General features: G+C 43.6%; 2 protein-coding genes and 1 long non-coding RNA gene across 4 annotated transcripts in view; 1 reads left to right on the top strand and 2 right to left on the bottom strand.

Moving 5' to 3' along the window:
* Positions 1-1,630: 1,630 nt before the first annotated feature.
* Positions 1,631-11,204, bottom strand: LOC134100171 (TPA-induced transmembrane protein). Its single transcript, XM_062553245.1, has 8 exons — positions 10,654-11,204; positions 10,055-10,126; positions 6,427-6,477; positions 4,206-4,347; positions 3,545-3,687; positions 2,794-2,864; positions 2,256-2,443; positions 1,631-1,876 (listed from the first exon to the last, which is right to left on the bottom strand). The coding sequence occupies exons 1-8, from the start codon at positions 10,729-10,731 to the stop codon at positions 1,851-1,853; spliced, it is 771 nt and encodes a 256-aa protein (XP_062409229.1). The 5' UTR covers positions 10,732-11,204; the 3' UTR covers positions 1,631-1,850.
* LOC134100172 (uncharacterized) lies at positions 5,863-13,648 on the top strand. 2 transcript variants are annotated; one of them, XR_009941221.1, is made up of 4 exons: positions 5,863-5,921; positions 6,271-6,405; positions 7,005-9,222; positions 13,567-13,648. It is a non-coding gene; the product is annotated as an uncharacterized LOC134100172 (long non-coding RNA). The 2 variants fall into 2 exon arrangements; XR_009941220.1 differs by having other exon boundaries at positions 6,271-9,222.
* The window catches only part of zgc:153184 (uncharacterized protein LOC751652 homolog), a 21,963-nt gene continuing 15,313 nt past the window's right edge, over positions 11,658-18,307 (bottom strand). Inside the window, exons 5-7 of the mRNA XM_062553244.1 lie at positions 16,164-16,379; positions 13,580-14,014; positions 11,658-12,938 (exon numbers count right to left, since the gene is read on the bottom strand). Of these exons, the coding sequence (XP_062409228.1) occupies positions 12,933-12,938; positions 13,580-14,014; positions 16,164-16,379 (657 nt within the window). The 3' untranslated portion in view covers positions 11,658-12,932. The remainder of the gene's footprint in view (positions 12,939-13,579; positions 14,015-16,163; positions 16,380-18,307) is intronic.

Genomic DNA, 18,307 nt, shown 5'->3' with positions numbered 1-18,307 from the left:
AAAAAAACTGGCAATAAAGCATTCACTTGACTTGACTTAATGTAGTCTTTCCAACCTTTTAAAACTGTTCACTGTTAATTCAACTATTAAGCTTATATTGTTTTATTTGTACGTCGCTTTAGACAAAAGTGTCTGCCAAATCCCATAACCATAAGCATACCCATCACCATGCATTGCTCTGATGGCCTTTTCATAGTATGCTATAGTGAAATCAGTCCTGAAAAACAAAATAAATAATTGTTGACTGATTTGGATTCAGGCAATATTCAACAATTAAAAGAATACATGTAAATTGTACACTGATTGGACAAAACTAGTCTACTTGGTAAATTAATAATCATTTTGTAATACAAGAGGCTCAGATTTTGACTTTAATGCCCTCATTACTGCCTCCCACTTCAGTATAACAACTACAACTCCTAACAGAAGAAACTAGACTGACCCTGAACTCTGGCTAAATCAAGTTTGGAAGCGTCTGGCCTGTTTACGCAATTATCTGAGCAACAACATTCTCACAGAGAATCTGCTGTCAGAATTTCAGTACTGAACATTGCTGCCAGTAAGTAATACAGTGCAGCAAATGAGACTGAGTTTGTATTTCAATATGCACAGTTATAGACTTCAATTTTTAAGACTGAAAGGTAATATCTTCCGTTTAAGGAGCATTTAGGATATTATTTGGCAATTCATACAAGGACATTAATTGAGAGTAAAAAAACACATTTAGACAATCACTCTTGCACAAGGCCTTAATCGTGAGGGACCAATATCGCCTATAGTCTTGGTTGAAACCAAATTAAAAATGCCCTAAAGACTGACATGTTTCAGTGAGATGAATCAGATATGCTGCTGCCTAGTCAGAAAGACCATCTGCAGCTGTTCTGTACATTGGAGGACAAGACAGTCACTCTTTGGCCTTTGGGTGGAACCTTTGTCCCATCTAGTGGACACTTTTATCATTACAATACTTGACTGAAGAAGATTCATTTAAAAAAGAAACAAAAGTACAATGAAAATAAAATGTATTCAAATATGATCAGATATAAAAAATATATATTTAATAAAATTAATTCAATACCCCAGGAATATTCAGCCCAAACCTCCCTTCTGGAAATAGAAACGTCCACACCCTTGTTGATCTTGGGGTGTATCGTATTGACATTAACTGCCCTGTGTGAGTCTGCGTTTTCCTCTCCAGCTGGGTTTCCATGGCTGCAGGGATATCCAGCTCCTTTGTGCCAAGTCCAGTTATGCCAGAGCTTAGCGATGCACTGAGGAGAGTTTCAGCCCATCAAATATACATCCAGTGACCATGTGGACAAAATGTTATCAGCATATTCCCACAGTGGCCTGGTTGGGAGCTGATAGTAGGGAAGCAGAGAGCAGGGCAAATCAAGAGAGTGAGTGAGTGAGAGAGAGAGAGAGAGAGAGAGAGAGAGAGAGAGAGAGAGAGAGAGAAAGAGAGAGAGAGAGAGAGATAAGACTCAGATGGACGGTAAACTTGGGAGTGCTGTTGAGTGGATGGGTTTGCTTTGTGCATTGGTGCTTGCAGATCCTCATGTGTTCTCATACAGGCCACACATAGTCCATGTGGTGATAGTGGTTATTATCGGGGTGTGCTGACTGACACACACACTCACACACACACACACACACACACACACACACACACACACACACACACACACACACACACACACACACACACACACACACACACACTCACACACACACACACACGCACACACGCACACATGCACTATCTTTCCTGTACATAGTCCATGACACCAACGAGGAATGCGGAAGTGTTCCTACATTCAAAGGTAGTCCTGAAACTCTCTTCAGTCACATCAACTGTTACAACCAGACGCACCATCTGAAACAAACAAACAAAACAATATTGTTAAATACGGCTTCCGGACATATAGTGTCAAAGTGTAAAGGGTCAAAATGCAAAACAAAGGTGTTTAAGAAATACTGCATTCATTTGCAAGCATAGGAACACTGATAGCTACGATAGCAGACAGGGTTAAAGCGGTTAGTAATCAAGGATCTTTGACGCTAGTCTTTAAACTGAAAGTGACAAAGTTGCATTATAAAAAGGAACCGTAAACTGCATGGAAACCAATTTCTACATTCTGTAGGTGTGTGTGGGTACTTTCCAGATGACTAGGCTAGATAACGAACAGTTACGATACACTCTGAAATAGTTTGTCTGCCGAATACAACAGCCCTATAACCATAACTCCGCTCACCCTGTAACCTGACTGAGGTGGGGAGTATGTGGAGGGGGTCGCCGCTGCCACCGCTGGTGTTCTGGTCGTAGAGGTGCTGGCGCAGGACGCTGGAGACCATCTGCTGGCTCAGGGTGTAGCGGTGCAGCAGGTCAGAGTCCAGAGGCATGCGGAACGCCAGGCAGAACTCCACGATCACGCTGCCGTTCCTGTGGGGGGAGAGAACGGGCCGAGGGAGTCAACGACACAGCGTGGCCGAGGGCAGATGTGGAAGGGCCACAGACAGGGAATGGCTCTCTACGAGATTTTAAGTTTGTGTGCGTGCGTTTGTGTGTGTGTGTGTGTGTGTGTTTTTGTGTATCTGAGTGAGTGTGTATGAGTGAGTGAGTGAGTGAGTGAGTGAGAGAGTGAGTGAGAGAGAGAGAGAGTGCACAAGTGTGGGTGAGAAAGATAGACAGAGAGAAATGTGTATTTGTGTGTGGTGAGTGTATGGTGTGTGCAAAGGGATGCAGAAATAAGTCTGTGTGTGTCTGTGAGTGTCTGTATAACAGTCATTCACCTCAACGTTTTGATCCTTGCATGTCTGAAGTATCGTGCAAGGGCGTGGGAGGAGCGGTAAAGAGCATTCATCTAAAAAAAGCAAAAGACACAATGAGAAAACAAAGTGAAAGAGAAAGAGAACCGATAAGAACTTTCAAAAGGAAGACCATACACAATAGAAGCCTTGTCTCTGTCTTGTCTTGTCTTGCAGACTAATGGAATTCCCAGAGCAGATTCTCATGTGAGAACAAATACACACAGACGTGTAACATTCACACACTGAGGGTTAAGTGTCAAGACTCTTTACGGGAAACTCGTGGCTTTGCACAGGCTCATGTGAGAACTGTACACATCTCCGTCTGACACTTCACTTCTCCTATTCCTGTTTTTTTTTTAGCTCGGTCAACCTTCTGTATGCGATTCATATTTTTTTAAAACCATCTTCAGTGAATGTCTGAATGCCAGAAATAGACATGTCTGAATGTCTTTTTAGAATAGACAGACATCTGGAGATTTCCATAAATCAGACAGTACAACTTATTCATTTCTATCTTTGGTCTTCACTCTGTCTACCGGTGGACTAAATACAGCTATCTGTTCAAGTAACTTTAAACAGCTCACTGCAAGTCATGGTTAACAAAACAATGAATCTGCCTAGCTGACCAAGACATAAAGGAGTGTGTAGGGACCACATTTATTGGACATGGTGCTAGCATGAATTGGCTGCCTTCTGAAATGCCTGACAATAAATGCGAGCAGACAGCCGATACCTTGTTTTGCAGTTCTGTGGCAAGGTCATGCAGTGCAGTGGTGTTCCTGGAAAAGGTCTGGTTGACACTCAGACTTCCGTTGAAGATTCGCGGCACCACAAAAGAGCTGACATCATACTTTTCATCTGGGTCCTTATAAGCCGCTGTTGAGACACACACAGACCAAAGAAAAACCGTTACACACGATAAAAGCCACAGTCTCAAGATGCATTCACAATTACGCATTACAGTGCACAATTACGCATTACACTTTTCCTTTCAGTTTGCCTGAAGCCATTTGGCCTATATGATGCTAACCATTTTACCATAACAGTTGAAACTCATGTAACCTTCAGACACATCTGTACAAATTCTCCATAACATAAGGCATCTCATGGTACTAAGAGATGTAATGATTTATTCACAGACAACCATTCTTCCTGCCAATAAATATGTCTTCTATCAGAAAGGTTGCCAAGCAATAGCTAGACACAGCAACTAACAAGGTAAAATGCTGATTATTTGCAATGGATTGTTATGAATCTAAATATCATATTTCATATACAGATCAAAGAGGTCCTCCAGGCTGTTTCAGAGTTACATACTGCAGATTACATTACAGCCACACAAAACCAGTGGAGCTGTCATTTTTCAAATCAGTTTTAAGAACATTGTACAGTACCTATGCTGATGCCGAAGCCGATGAATGTCAGAAGGACAATGCCGAGCACTAGCGACAAGGCTATGATGAGGACCAGCCACAATTTGAGTCCACACACCTGTCCATTCAGCTCCCTCTTCACTCGCTGCAGAAAAGACTCACCCTGGAGAACACAAATAATCACCACGAATGAGTCATCCGATCCTTACAGCTCCAGCGGGGAGCAGAGGACATGGGGCCAGATCGAGGCCAGATCAGGCCCAGGTGCAAATGCACCACTTTACAGTCATGGCTGAATTTGGTGGTACTCGGTAACCTTATAGACCATTGAACAAAATGCTTCATTTTCTCCTTGAAAGTAATACAATTCAAAGTAATCTTCTCACGTATAGCTGCATGCCTTTGGCATTAAACAAAGAGTAATAGAAACAGATTTGTTGGCATCCCTTAAAAAAGATAATAAATCATTGCATTATTGCTCATTATTATTATTAGTATTACAGTATTATTGCACATTGTATAAAATTAGAGCCAGACAAATTGAAATTTTCAGTAGGCCTAGGCTATTGTCTTTCCAGCTTAACATTAATTCAAATGTATTTCTGCACAGAACCTGACAAGCAGAAAATAATAGGCATCCCTTCTCTAGCTGGGTCGCGGTTGCAGTAGTTTGAGCCATGTTGGTGCTGAATGAAAATGCCCCGTCCCCTCTCTCTCTTGAGCTCTATTCAAACTTAACTATTTCCCCTTAATTAGTATTACAGATTAGCCTAGAAATCTAGACGCACCCTAGTGGCAAAAATATTTTTTGCCTAGCGGGATGGTCTAGGGTCGCACCGTTAAGGCCAAGCCTGCGTTCGACACCAGGCCAGCCTGTCCAATCAGAACGCTTTATCTGTGTACAGAGTCCTTGAGCCCGCCTTAGCATGGTGACGACAGAGCTGCGAGGCACCTTCGGCTTCCGATATTGACGCCAAGGGGCTTGACCATGCATCCTCGTTCGACGAGTTGGGAGTTGGAACTACTGAGACTACCACTAACCACGTGACCGCTCTAGCAGCGAAGTCAACGGCTGACGCAACGTTGATATCGATGGCTTTGATCCCACCCACAGACTTCAGCTCTGTGAATGGTCCGACTCCAGACTATACATTTCTGTATAGTTTGGCTTGCCAGGCTAATTACAGATGCATTTGTTCTTGTTCAAAAATTGAAGTCTAATTTGCATGAAACATGAAATAAACAATGATCAATGCCGATAACTTCTGCCAGTTTCATATTTCACATAGCTCATTTCAGCCATGGCAGTAGCTCAACCATATGCATGGCTGAGTCTGTACCCATGCAGGTACTTTAACGAAGGAACGAAGAAGAACTATGAAGTCAAACATGGATGCTTCACATGCAGGTAGCTCAGAGATGGGAACTACTACCACAGCACTCCCATCAGTATTTGTTGGCCGGCCAGATGGTTAGTGTGATTGCAAAATAAACCATAAAGCATGACCTAACCCTGACCCTGTCTGGTGGCATTGGAGGATCATTTACAAGAACAGCCATGAGGCAACACTGTCTGCGTGATCGAATGATACAGTTGTGAAACTGCATATGAATTCACCCTCCTGACACCCATGCAGAGGATAAATACTGTACCACACCAAGTACCACAACAGCATGCAGAGACCACATGGAAACATTCGATAGGTTAGGTGACACATCGAAGAAGTTACGACGCCTGTAAGTGCTTATATATACACACTCTTTTGAAGTTATAATGGGAGTTTCTGAGTGCAGGCTCACCCACATTGGATCATCCACAATAAATGCTTAAAATAAATGTTAATAATTTGACCATGTTTAAACATGGGGATCTTCTGTGTATACAGCACAGAGGATTGTTTTCATTACACACTCACTTGAGTTTGAGCTTTGTCTGAAGGCTGTGCTTGAGCAGTGGATATTTGCATGCAAAATCAGATCTCTGTTAGTGGGCACGCGGACAAGACAACACAGCCCAACGCCTCTTTACTTATTCTAGAACACTTTAAATTCTCTCTCTCGCTGTCTCTGTCTCTGTCTATCTCAGTCTCTGAACGCAAAGGATATGACTGATCATATAATGTAGATCATCAACCCTTTATGAACACTGAAAACCCTATGCTGTTCAGATGGCTGATGCAGATAGCATAGAATGACTGGGTGGCCATGGTGATACTCCGAGGTGAGGTATGGCTCTGTTTACCTTTGTAGGCGCCGAGTTGTCAGCTCCATCCTCATTGTTGTCCTCTTCCACCTATAGAAAGAGAGAGAGAGAGAGAGAGAGCGAGCGAGAGAGAGAGAGAGATCGAAAGAGAGAGAGAGCGAGAGAGCAAAAGATCGAAAAAGAGAGAGAGAGATTGAAAGAGAGAGATCGAAAGATCAAAAGAGAGAGAATGAGAGAGAGAGAGAGATCACTACAGGCTTTTCCAGCTTCAGTTTCAGGAGGGAGGGACAATGAGATGTATAAGCTGCTCCTGATAGAGTGTCCCATCATGTACAAAACAAAAAGCTGTTTTCCAGCACCAAGCCGTGGTGCCAACACCTAAGGGCACTAGCATTCTTCCTAAACCAAACTGAGTCTTCTTCAAGCAGACCATTTTAAAACATTTACCAACATCTGGACATGGAATGGGGACAAACTGTTTCAGAGGGTTAAACTAGGCTTTCAGTGCGACAAAAACAAAACAAAACAAATTTGCAAGACAGAAACTGGTCATTCAAATACCCTGCTGTAGACTGTACAGCGTTATGAATTTCAGTCATGCTGGGTTTTTTTTTCAGATCTCTCAAACCAGGGTGGCATAACCTGTTTGGAACAGGATCCAGCAAGATTTCTCAGAACATAAAGATTAAAGCCACAGTCCTTGAGTGCTAGGAGCAGACATGGGCAGTATTTTAAATAGGTTATTTAGCATATTGTGTAATTTGTATTTTGCAGGATTAGAACAAATCTAATGTAGTTTGTGACAAAATACTTTTGGGATTATGTCCCCGGTTTTGGTCTCAGACATCTGGTCATCTTACTCCGTAGACAATTTAAAAACATTATCTGTCTTTTCTGTTTCATCATCCTCTTAGAACATTGAAGGCTGAGGGAAAAAAAATGAAAAAGTAACTAACTTCAAGAGCTTGAATAGTTAGGCGTGTCGAGTGTTACAAGAGTAAAAGTTGAAAACGATACAGATCAGATAAGATACTGAAGGAGAACATTAAGACATGAACCCATATGATGATGACCTATGACCCCAGTACCCAATAGCTATGATGTTCATTCCCACCACAGAACAGTATTGAACCACTTAAAGGATTATGACTTTTTTGTTAAATCCTCCACAGGATTTATGCAAGGGATCCACCAAGATCTGCTGAAATAATGGAGGAAATGGACGCAAAGACCTCCCTGATGGCAAAAAAACGTTTTCTCCACTAAGTTAATTATCAGGACACCGACAGGATGTTATTCGGTTTGTCCCCCATGTTGCGACATGTACAGTATGTTGGCAACAGGCATGCAATTATAGCAAAAAAAGGGAAATGGAGTTCAGGTCAAAAAATAGGCCGACCTGTTAAATTTGTCATTCTACATTTTTGAGTAACGGAAATTATCTTGGGCAGTTGGTGATATTACAGCTGATTACATTTGTTTTACCAGATCTACTTCATACTGTAGGAGCACCAATGTACAGAACTAATAGCCCTCTGTCAGCCAATCAGACAATAGTATTTCTTGTCTTTTGGGGATACGTTTTCAATAATATGCCTTGTAGTTCACATCAGTATTTTGTATTTTATTTTGTTGCATTTTATGATCCAGTATATGTAGCTTGTAACAAAATAGTTTTTGATGCATTTGTGCCCACCTCTGCTCAGGAGTAGGGTTTCCATCCACAGTTCAGGCCTACTACTCCAGGAGGAAATATGCTGTTTCCTGAGCCATTTGGTTTCTCTCTATAACAGTCTCTGCTAACCCAAGATTAATGCATCGGTCAAATGTTTTTTTGTTTTTTTTTAACCCTGCCTGTAGTGACTTTCACTAAATGGACAATAGATCCAGCACTATTTGAATGTTGCTTGTTACAACCTCAGTGGCAAACACCACTGATAAGGACACTCTTGCTGGCTTTGTAAGCTACGGCGATAACACAAGTGCAAGAGTGGTTGACCATTAACAACACTTAAACACATGTGACTCCACTGCAGTTTTCCTGTCTGGTGGCAACAGGAAGCGGTTAGTTACATGCAGTATTGTGTTGAGTGTAGCTAGAGAGTAGTTCTCTCTCTTTCTGCAGAGAGAAATGCATGCTAGAAGGGCAAACGCTTGCAACATGGGGGAGAGGTCATGACTGCTTTCCCTCCCTCATCCAAAGAAAGTCAGAGACAGGTTTGACACGCCAATCCAGAAAAAAAAACACAACCAACATTAAAGGCTGGAGTTTGTTGGTGTTTGTTGGTGCTTGTTGGTGCTTGTTGGTGCTTGTTGGAGTTTGCCAGAACGGTGCAAACTGACAGATGATCTTTATGTGTGCGCCGCAACCCGACGTCAAAATCGGATACGATTTTTAAATCGTGTAGTTTGAGCCCAGCTTAAGTTGAGTAATTGAAAAGGAGCATGGAATGGAATAGTTAAGCTGGAACCTCTACAGAGCACTTGGCTATTCCTCTTTGTGTTTGTGTCTCTGAAGGAGAGTGGACATCAGTAATGGTAATGGCTTCCTGTCACTTGGCCCAGTCTCAAAAAATCTGAAGTGAACCGAGCTCAGAGTGAGTACGCCCTAAGACTCCAAAATAAATGGAGGAAGCTGTTTATTCACTCACATTATTTCTATACTGCAGCAAACATATCTCCAAGACTACAGTCATTAGGCTGCTCGACAAATACTGCAACCTATTCAACTAACCTTGCACTAGTCTCTTCACATCATTATTCTATTCTTCACAGAAATCAATTTATACATTTGACTAAGGAAGCATATCATGATATCTTGCTGAAGTATCCAAGGTACAGTACTATCTAACTGTTTGTGACTATATTGTTCACATCTTTCATGCTGTGCTGATTTTATGTACCGTAATTTCCCAACTATTAGCCACGGCTTATACATTGATTTTGCAAAATTTCTTCAGCTATGAGGTTAATACAGGGGGGCAGTTAATATGGTGCTAATATGGTTTTGTTTCTTTTAACTTGCATAAAACACTGCCCTGCGGCTTATACACAATGCGGCTTATATGGGGGAAATTACTGTACCTATGTATGCACCAAAGAAAGAATAGAATTATAATGACCTTAACTGACCCTGCACTAAGTCACACAACATAATATACTCCCTTCATTTGGAAACATTGCTAAACACACCATGAGTTTTAATTCGGGGCCACTTTGGACAAAGGCATCTGCTAAGTAACAATAACCACAATAACCATAACCAATTGCCGTGGACAGTCAGACAGACTGTCTGTGCATGTCTATAGGCATTCTTAATGTATGTTGTGTGAGTTTAGATTCCATTGGATTTGATTCGATTAGATTCAACCTGTATTGTCATTTTGCAGAGTACAAGTACAAAGACAACGAAATGCAGTTTGTGTCTAACCTGAAGTGCAAAAAAGCAGAAAAGTGCAATGTGATACACAAACTATAGAGTAGACAGGTGGTAGACAGTACAGGCTACAATATATGCAGTGTAGACAGTAGTATTGGTTTACAGAAGGTGGTTTACAGTAATATAAATTAATAATAGCCTATGTGCAGTGTATTAGCAGTAATGTTATCTGGACTTTGAGCATGCAAATGAAGTATAAAGGACTATCCACTTGCGGTGAAGACTAACCTGTATACCAAGCAGAGAGCTTGTCTCTGGCACAGCTGTGTTGGGCCGGTAGTCTCCATTCCCTGATGCAACCTGGAATTTTCAAATGATTTCACACTTCTTATCAATGAAAAGGGTATAGTATGGGGAGAAAATAGATATGACACACGGTAGGAAAATGTCTGTGCAAAGTCTTCTTAATCCAGTTTAACTCAATAAAGGCACGGCACTCAAATGGGATATTTCCCCACACTGTGATGTGTGCAATTGCTCGTACAGATGCTCGTAGCCTACATGTACAATGGATTGCTGATGATTTCAAGATGTCATTGGGCTCCTTGCCATTTAAAGAATTTTGTACCCTACTTCACCACCGACCTATCTTCATTTTGACATGGACCATGGTCCATTGTCATTGATAACAAGGTGCGATGCTATGGAAAACACACGTTCTCTATGACATAATGGCATCACACATTTAGACTACAAGGATCGAATATGATTGTCCTAAAAAAATAAAGTAATGTAACTTCTAAACCGAACGGTTAAGCAACGGAAAAGGGATAGGGCTTACTGATCATTTAGTTCTTTGAACAAATTAAGACTTGTAGCCTACATACCTGTTCCTTGTCAACAGTTTCAGCGGAAATATTATTGTTTTCCATAGGCCTACGTTGTAATTCCATAGAGTCAGCCATATTTCCAAATGTTACCTACATACATCCAGCCAGAGGACACACCTTTCCACACACCCGGAACTACGTACATAAGCCAAGACGTTAACACCTGAAAGGCAACGAAACTTTATCCATCGTCCAAGTTTCGGTCAGAGCTGTAAAGCGAGTTGCATTTTTTTGTAGCAGGCTAGTAATGTCTTTTTATGATGGGCATCACCCCCTGAATTTTGACCATCCAGGTGAGCTCCACTCGAAGAGCTCACAGGTGGAATGGCGTGGGAAGTTCTTCTTGGCAGCGTGGGGAAGACGTGAAATTCCTTCGGCCAAAAGTGTATGACGCGTCGCGCCGCGCTGTCAAAGGAAGTGAGCCAGCCTGCGCGCTTTGACATGTATCACACATTACATCCTAGGCGAACTGGCCAGGTGACTGGTATGTTCTCAGAGAGTAGTTAAGATTATGCAAAACACTCTGCCTTAGTAGTAACAAGTCTCCCTCTGAGGAACTGATGAAAGCTGGAAAGGTCATTAACCTCACTTTGTAAACTTCAGTTTCACTCCCAACTCCCCCCAGTTCAAACTTTAAACTTAGGTTGCGCAATTGATTCGCCTCCCTCTCCCGTTGATTCCCAAATGCCTTGACTGCCCTCTTTTGGTCAAAGTCGGGAATTACACGAAGGGAAAACCAGCCTGATATGGACAAACCATTTTGTGGCAGGCCAGCAATAATGTCAAGGTTTCGTGATAGTCTATGATTTGGTCTGTTGTACAATTAGTTTTAATATTTTATGTCTTTAAATGTGTCACTGATTGAAATACATTTTGAAATTCACACATCAGAAAGAATATGAGAATTATCACCCATTCAGACAGAACACAATTCCAGGCTTGCGTCAGGGTTTCGATCTTCCTCCAGTTTGATTCCTGTTACTATCCAAAGTATCATTGACTTATGTAAAATATAAATCAAGCTCTTTATTTGATTGGATATTTACAATACAAGGTCATAGAGTAATCTACAGTAGCAGTTGAAAATGTTTTGATGTCCTTAAATCACAGGGAAAGCCCCTTTCCCCAAAAGTAGCTGCAAACAGTGTAGAGAAAACATCGTCCGCCGTGGACAGTACTTTATGGAACCCTGGCGAGGGACATGGGGGCGAAATAGGGATTTGTGTGCATGATTTCTTTCATTTGTGTGCACAATTTGTTTTCCATCCCTCATTTTCAACAATCAGATCCTTGCAGGCATCCAATAAAAAAAAAAATCAGCCTAATCATAATGGATAGGGATGCAATTTGAGGCAATCTAGTTGAGTGACCAGTGGTCTGCCATGGTGTACTGGGCTGGGATGAAATAACAAATTGTAAAAGAAACATGGTAAACATGAATCCCTATTTGGTGGGCACAGATTAAAGAAACCACGTGCAAAAAGTAGTATTTCATGGGCACATATGACAGAAACTGTGTGGACGAGGTCCTATTTCATTCACACAATATTAAGCATACATTGTTTTGCCCATGTCCCCTACACGGTTCCATAGTACTTTCTTGTAATATTATAGTTTTTGTTCAAGTCACAGACAACCCAGAAGCCCATATGCACTTTCTGTCAATGATATATTAAGTTTCCATACAAACCCTCTTTGTAACAGAGACCAAATAACCCGTCATATTACACCTTAACCCCCCCACCCCACCCCACCCCATTTCAAAAAAAGGCATTTAAAAATGTAAATTAAGCCATTTTGCAAAAAAAAAAAAAAAATGGTGATCCTTATTATTATCAAACAAATTCACTGATAAAGAGATACACGTAGAATGGTTTTGCTCAGAATATTACTGAGTTGCCCAGCAGAGTTTCTTCTCTCGGGCGCCCGACCTGCATGAAGGGAGCAGCACTCCCAGTGGCCTTGGGCCTGTTCACTGTGAGAGGCACCCGCTCCCCTCCCTAGCAACATCTAAAGGGCAGTACAAGAACACAGCGTGGCAGTCCAACATAAAGGGTAAACAGAGAAAACAACAGTCGGTCTCTCCGGTCTGACCGAGACCAACTCATGTCTTCTTTCATTTGTGTTTGTGGTGAGTGACGCATCCCCCCTCAGTTACTGCCACCAGATTGTCATGGCATTTTTTTCTTTCTTCGTTTTTCTTTTGCTTCACACTCGATGCATGGCGAGTTTTTTTGGCGTTCGTGTGTCTGCCTCAGTCTCCAGTGTTTTTGGTTCTAGTTCTGCAGGGGAAACAAATAACATATAAATCACACTTCATCCAACCTGACCATAATAAACTTTTCAAAAAGTACCCAAAGCTGCCATGTTTGCCTATATTAAGAGATCTGGGTGTTAATCAATGCAAGTTGCACTGAAAGTTTTCTCTGAGGTAGCAAAAATCAAAGTTTGCCATCTTAACTGAAAGGTCACAGTGTCCACTCCAGGCACAGGACAAAAAGGTGTAGAGCAAAACGTCTGCATTTCATACTTCTTCATCCCCGCGAGAGTTTAACAGGTGTGGCATTTCAAAACCCCCCCATGTCATTTTCCGATACGAAAAAACGGAAGATACTGGATCTCCTTATATGGGCAAAGCTTTTTTTGCAGGAGTACTTCAGAGCTCTATTGTGCCTTTCGTGACCTAAAATAAACTCCAAGGTTTGAGGCAAAGATTCTAGAACAGAGCTTTGGTTTGAGGGCTGTAATCTAGTCTGGGATGTTTGAGGAGGCTGTGTTTTGGCCAGCAGACATTTCCACTTAGTCACCAGCTCTCACTTAGACAGTGACTACAAAAACAGTTACTGTTTTACAAGGGGAAATATTCTTTAAATACAGACTTTGAGACTTTCCCACTCCCTCTCCCAGCAGCGCTGCCCAGTACCTTTCCACTGTCGTCCCCTCCCTCGGGAGACGAGCCCTCCTCCTCTATCGTCCGAGCTGCTTCCTCCTCCGCCTGAGGGCTCTCCTCCATCACCACCTCCTCAGGGTCCAGCTCCTGCTCCTGCTCCTGCTGCTGCTGCTTCTCAGCCTGCACCTCCGCACCCGTCTCCACAGGGGCCTTCTGGTCAGTGTCCTGCCCACCAGACGCGGCCTTCTCCTGGGCCTCGCCAGCATCCTTTCCTCCTTCGTCGTCCTCCTCCGAGGCTTCCTTGACGACGGAGGGCTGTGGGGAGGAGCGGCCCTCGGCGGGCGCGTCGAACACGTCGGCGTCGTCTCCGTTGGGCACACCGGTGGGGGAGAGTTCCGGGCCCTCGCTGGCCGACTTGCGGTGCTGGCGGGTGGGTGGCCGTCGCTTGAAGGAGAGACGGGCACGACACTGTAGAGTGGGAAGGAATGGGACAGTTTAACAGTGTGTGTGTGTGTGTGTGTGTAGGCTGGGAGTGTGTGGCACAATTCTCTATCCACTTTCAATGTTTGATACTTTTTTTTCAATAAGACCCTGCACACCACTGCTAAAACCCTTTCATCACCGCCATGTAGATCACTATTCCCTTCTGTTTTTGTCAGCGCCACTCAATAAAATCCAGTTTATCGAACGATTGTCCAACTTTGGTGTGTGTGGGTAAGAGACAGATCGTGTCTATGCGCCAATATATGATGCGCTTAAGTTTGTGTGATAATGTGTAGTTGTGTCAGAGTATCTGTCTTTGAAGCATATGCAAAGCTGTAACATGGAGAAGTAAGGAGAGACACATTGTGTGTGTGTGTGTGTGTGTGTGGGGGGGGGGGGGTAGGAGTTGAGTGTGAGAGACAGGTGTGTGTAGGCCTTCAGGTGTTCCTTTCATGTCTAAGTAGTGCTCTATCACTATCTAAGTAGGTGACGGTACAATCAAGAGAATACCTGTTTATGGTCTTGCCATTATTTTTTACTTACACTTTATACATGGTTAATTCCACTTTACAGTAATACCTCTCCTGCAGAACTGAACAGACTACTTTAAACAATGCTAAGCATAACAAATCCATTACTTACAAAAAAATTCTGCACTAGACTGACCATCCTAAATAGCTTACAGTGATCAGAGCTTGGGTAAATTGAGGTGACAGTGAAGCAAGCTTTTCCACGCTAAACTGGCTTCCAAAAACGGATGAGAGTGCTTGCAAACACCAAACACAAGTTGCCCGCGAGCCTCTGTTTCACATAATCAGATCGGCATGATTTAACCCGCCATCCCCCTGATTCTGCTCAAGGCGTTAGTTCCTGCATAAGATATGTGGACACAGTGCAACATGCTGTCATCTCTAAAGCATGATGTTCAGGGGCAATCTAGGGGCCTACTCTGCCGGCGGCAGCTTCACTGTTTATTGGGGGGGGGGGCCTGTGGCGGAGGGAGAGCACACAGATGGAAGTGGACAGTGGGCCGCATCGGAGCCAGACGAGGGCCAGATCCGTACCGGTGAGTCGGTGAGTCTCTCTGGGCCCGGTGGTGGAGCAGCAGGGTGTGAGGTGGAAACAGGTTAAGTGGATTACAGCTCCAATCCCCTGGATGCTACTGCGCTCAGGCACACCACAGGGGGCAGGGGGGGCAGGGGGGGCAGCTTAATGAGGACCCTGTGTAAGTCCCCGCACACACACAGGACACCCACTGCACAGCACGTGGCCCAGGGTGTGGAGCCGTGGACAGGGCCACTGGGGGAGGGAATGTGGTGGTGGAAATCCGTGTTGTATTGACGTCAGTGCTCACTTCAGGAAAGGTGATATATATACGGATGTCACGCTCAGGTGGACTATTTCGACTTTCACTTCTTTTTACCCCACCCTTGCATGACGGCACTAAAGCCCCCGACTCTAAGCATTTAAGCTGTAAGCTGTTGTGGTCTATGCGTGGATAATTGCATAATGGCTAATACCAAACCTGAATGAAAAGAATAAATTGGAGTAATGAGACCAATGCTGGAACAGGCGTATTCTTTAGTCATTGTCATCTAATGAGCTATGCATCCCCAGGGATGATCATGGATTATGATGATCCAGGAGCAGATTGTCTGTGTGGATGCACCGGGCGCAAAATATCTATTTTCACATTGAAATCAATACTAATTAGAGCTGCAAATGAAACTCTATCAGTATCAGTATCTGTCCTCTGAATGCAGCATGAATCCCAATTCTGGAGGCCTACGCAAATATTGGTTAAACAAGATACATCTATCTATCTAACTAAATAACTATAATAAGCATGAGGAATCACACTAAAATCGATGCCACTTGTGGATACTGAACCAAAGACAAGTGCTCCAACAATCTTAAAATGTTTTGCCCATTTCACTCCTGTTAAGTCTACTTCATTAGATCAGCAGTATTTGGTGTTCAAGTTCATCCTGGTCTGGCCGTAGTACTTCAAGTTGGAACTACTGCATCCACCCAGCCTTGGTCTAGGGTGCAGTGCCCAAACGACATTGTCATTGTATGCGCATTTGTGTTTCTGTGTGTGTGTGTGTGTGTATGAGTGTCTGCGGGCATTAACCTTGTTGATGCTGGGCAGGGGCGTGCCCTCTGCTGGCTGCTCAAAGCTGACGGGCACCTCCTCCTCGCTGGCAAGCGTCTGTGGCGGAGGCTGGCGCAGCGTGGGGCTGATGGGCAGAGGGCTGCACGGGGACCCGGGTCCGGCGGGGGCGGCGAACGGTGAGCCCTGGAGCTTCACGTCTGGACTCAAAGCGGTGGGCGACAAGGCCAGGTTCGCCTGCACAGGAAGAGGGGAGGGGAGACAGGACAGTGAAGGTCAGGAGAGAGAGGTCATCTTGGTTTTAATGGACAACAGGTTACACAGTGGGAGTGTACAGTATGGACCCAGAGCTATGGGACACAGAGAAAGAGTCTGGACATACATCTTTACATTGACATTTATTCATTTAGCAGATGCTTCTATCCAAAGCTACTTACACTGCAAGCTAGTCCTGCTCCTTAACCACTACGCTACCACTGCCTGTGGTAGCAGACAGGCAGAGGTGGAAAAGTCCAGCTTCAGAAAGTGAAAGTCCTACCACATGTCTGTGCCAACCATTCACGTAAACCGGCTGATTCTAATTAGCACAACTCTTCAGCCAGGTAGAGCAGCTAATTGACGAGATAACGTCAATGTGTTAAGTGAACTATACATTTTCCACCTCTGCAGATAGGCCACTGGACACCAGATATTGCTCCCAAAAACATTTAAATGCTGCACTACCTAGCATGTGCTATATCCGGTGTGCGGACTCTATCCTTCTTTATTGACTCTCTCCTCTGTCCAGCACCTAGAGTTTTACCCGCGTTGGATGTGTGTGCTCTTTGCTGACTTTTTTCACTTTTGCCTCCAGAGAGCAACAAAGAGGAGAGAGAAGGTTTGAGACAGGTGCCGGTAGGGGGGGTCACGGACAGTTCAGCAGCAAGAACACATACTTTGTTGTATTGTTTTAACACATGCAGCAGAGATAATGCAGAGAGGTCAGGGCTGTGGTGGATAGCCAGCTCGGCGCGTGAGAGAGGGAGTGCCTGAGAGGAGAATAGGAGGAAAAGGGAGCAGGACAATAGGCAGTAAAAGTCGCTCTGACATCTGGATGGGTGAGTATTAGCATTAGCGGTTGGGGAGCGACGTGGGAACGAGTCTTGTGTGGTTTGGCTTGTTTATATTGCAACAATCCATCCGTGGGATGGGATGCAAGATATGCAGGAATTTTCTGGGCTTATCACAAGTTGTTCAGCCTTCTTTATAGGCGGCATTTCTTAGAAATAAACGTGACACACAGTGCACATATTGGCCGATGAATACACACACATTTCAAATTTTACAAAAAGGCAAACACAAAACTGAAGATGAAGATAAAATAGGCAATGCAGCATGTTTTGTATTGGATTTTTCACTGGAGTGAACACAGAATGGCAATGGTGTATTGGTATTCACGGACAAGTAGGGAAAGATACTCTCTTTTGGTCGCAGTAGCAAAAGAAGTGGAACATTGCTCAGCCAAATCAAGAGACGTGAGGAACAATAATAATAGACGTGGCGAACAATAGCGAGTCATCCCCCTGATCTCTCGCGCTATCTAATCCCCATTGACATTGAGCGCGCATGGGTATGGCATCTCTCCCCTTTTCTCTGCGCCCCATGCAAAGAGACATGCCTGCAGGTCGTTGTGTCCAAGCCGTGTCAGATCAGATTAGGTAGTGTGGCCTGCTTTCCTCAATATCAGCTGCGCCACCAGCGCTGACCCAGGATCTACCTACTGTACGCTCTGCTCACCTGCGGCAGTCACCGGCAGGGCACCAGACACCACACACAAACAATAACAAAGCGCACGACGCGTCTGGCGGGTGGAGAGTGGCATGCAAATGCACACATTTGGAGTAATTACTGTAGGTCCTTTAGAGCTTAAATCTGCACATACAGTACATATCCTGTGTATTAGCTGCATTGTGTATAAGCCACAGGACAGTGTTTTATGCATGATAAGATAAGTTGAAAGAAGAAAAAAAAACATATTAATACCATATTAACTGCCCCCATGTATTAACCTTATAGCTAAAGACATTTTGCAATGTCAATGTATAAGCCACGGCTAATAGTTGGTATATACCACCAACTGAGAAGTCTTGTGCCTTTGTTGCACAATAACACACAATTATCTTTTC

The sequence above is a fragment of the Sardina pilchardus genome, chromosome 13 (assembly GCF_963854185.1).
Source record: "Sardina pilchardus chromosome 13, fSarPil1.1, whole genome shotgun sequence".
In the NCBI taxonomy this organism is placed as follows: domain Eukaryota; kingdom Metazoa; phylum Chordata; class Actinopteri; order Clupeiformes; family Clupeidae; genus Sardina; species Sardina pilchardus.
Note: the sequence above shows the minus strand (reverse complement) of the source record. Positions and strands in the feature narration are given on the sequence as shown.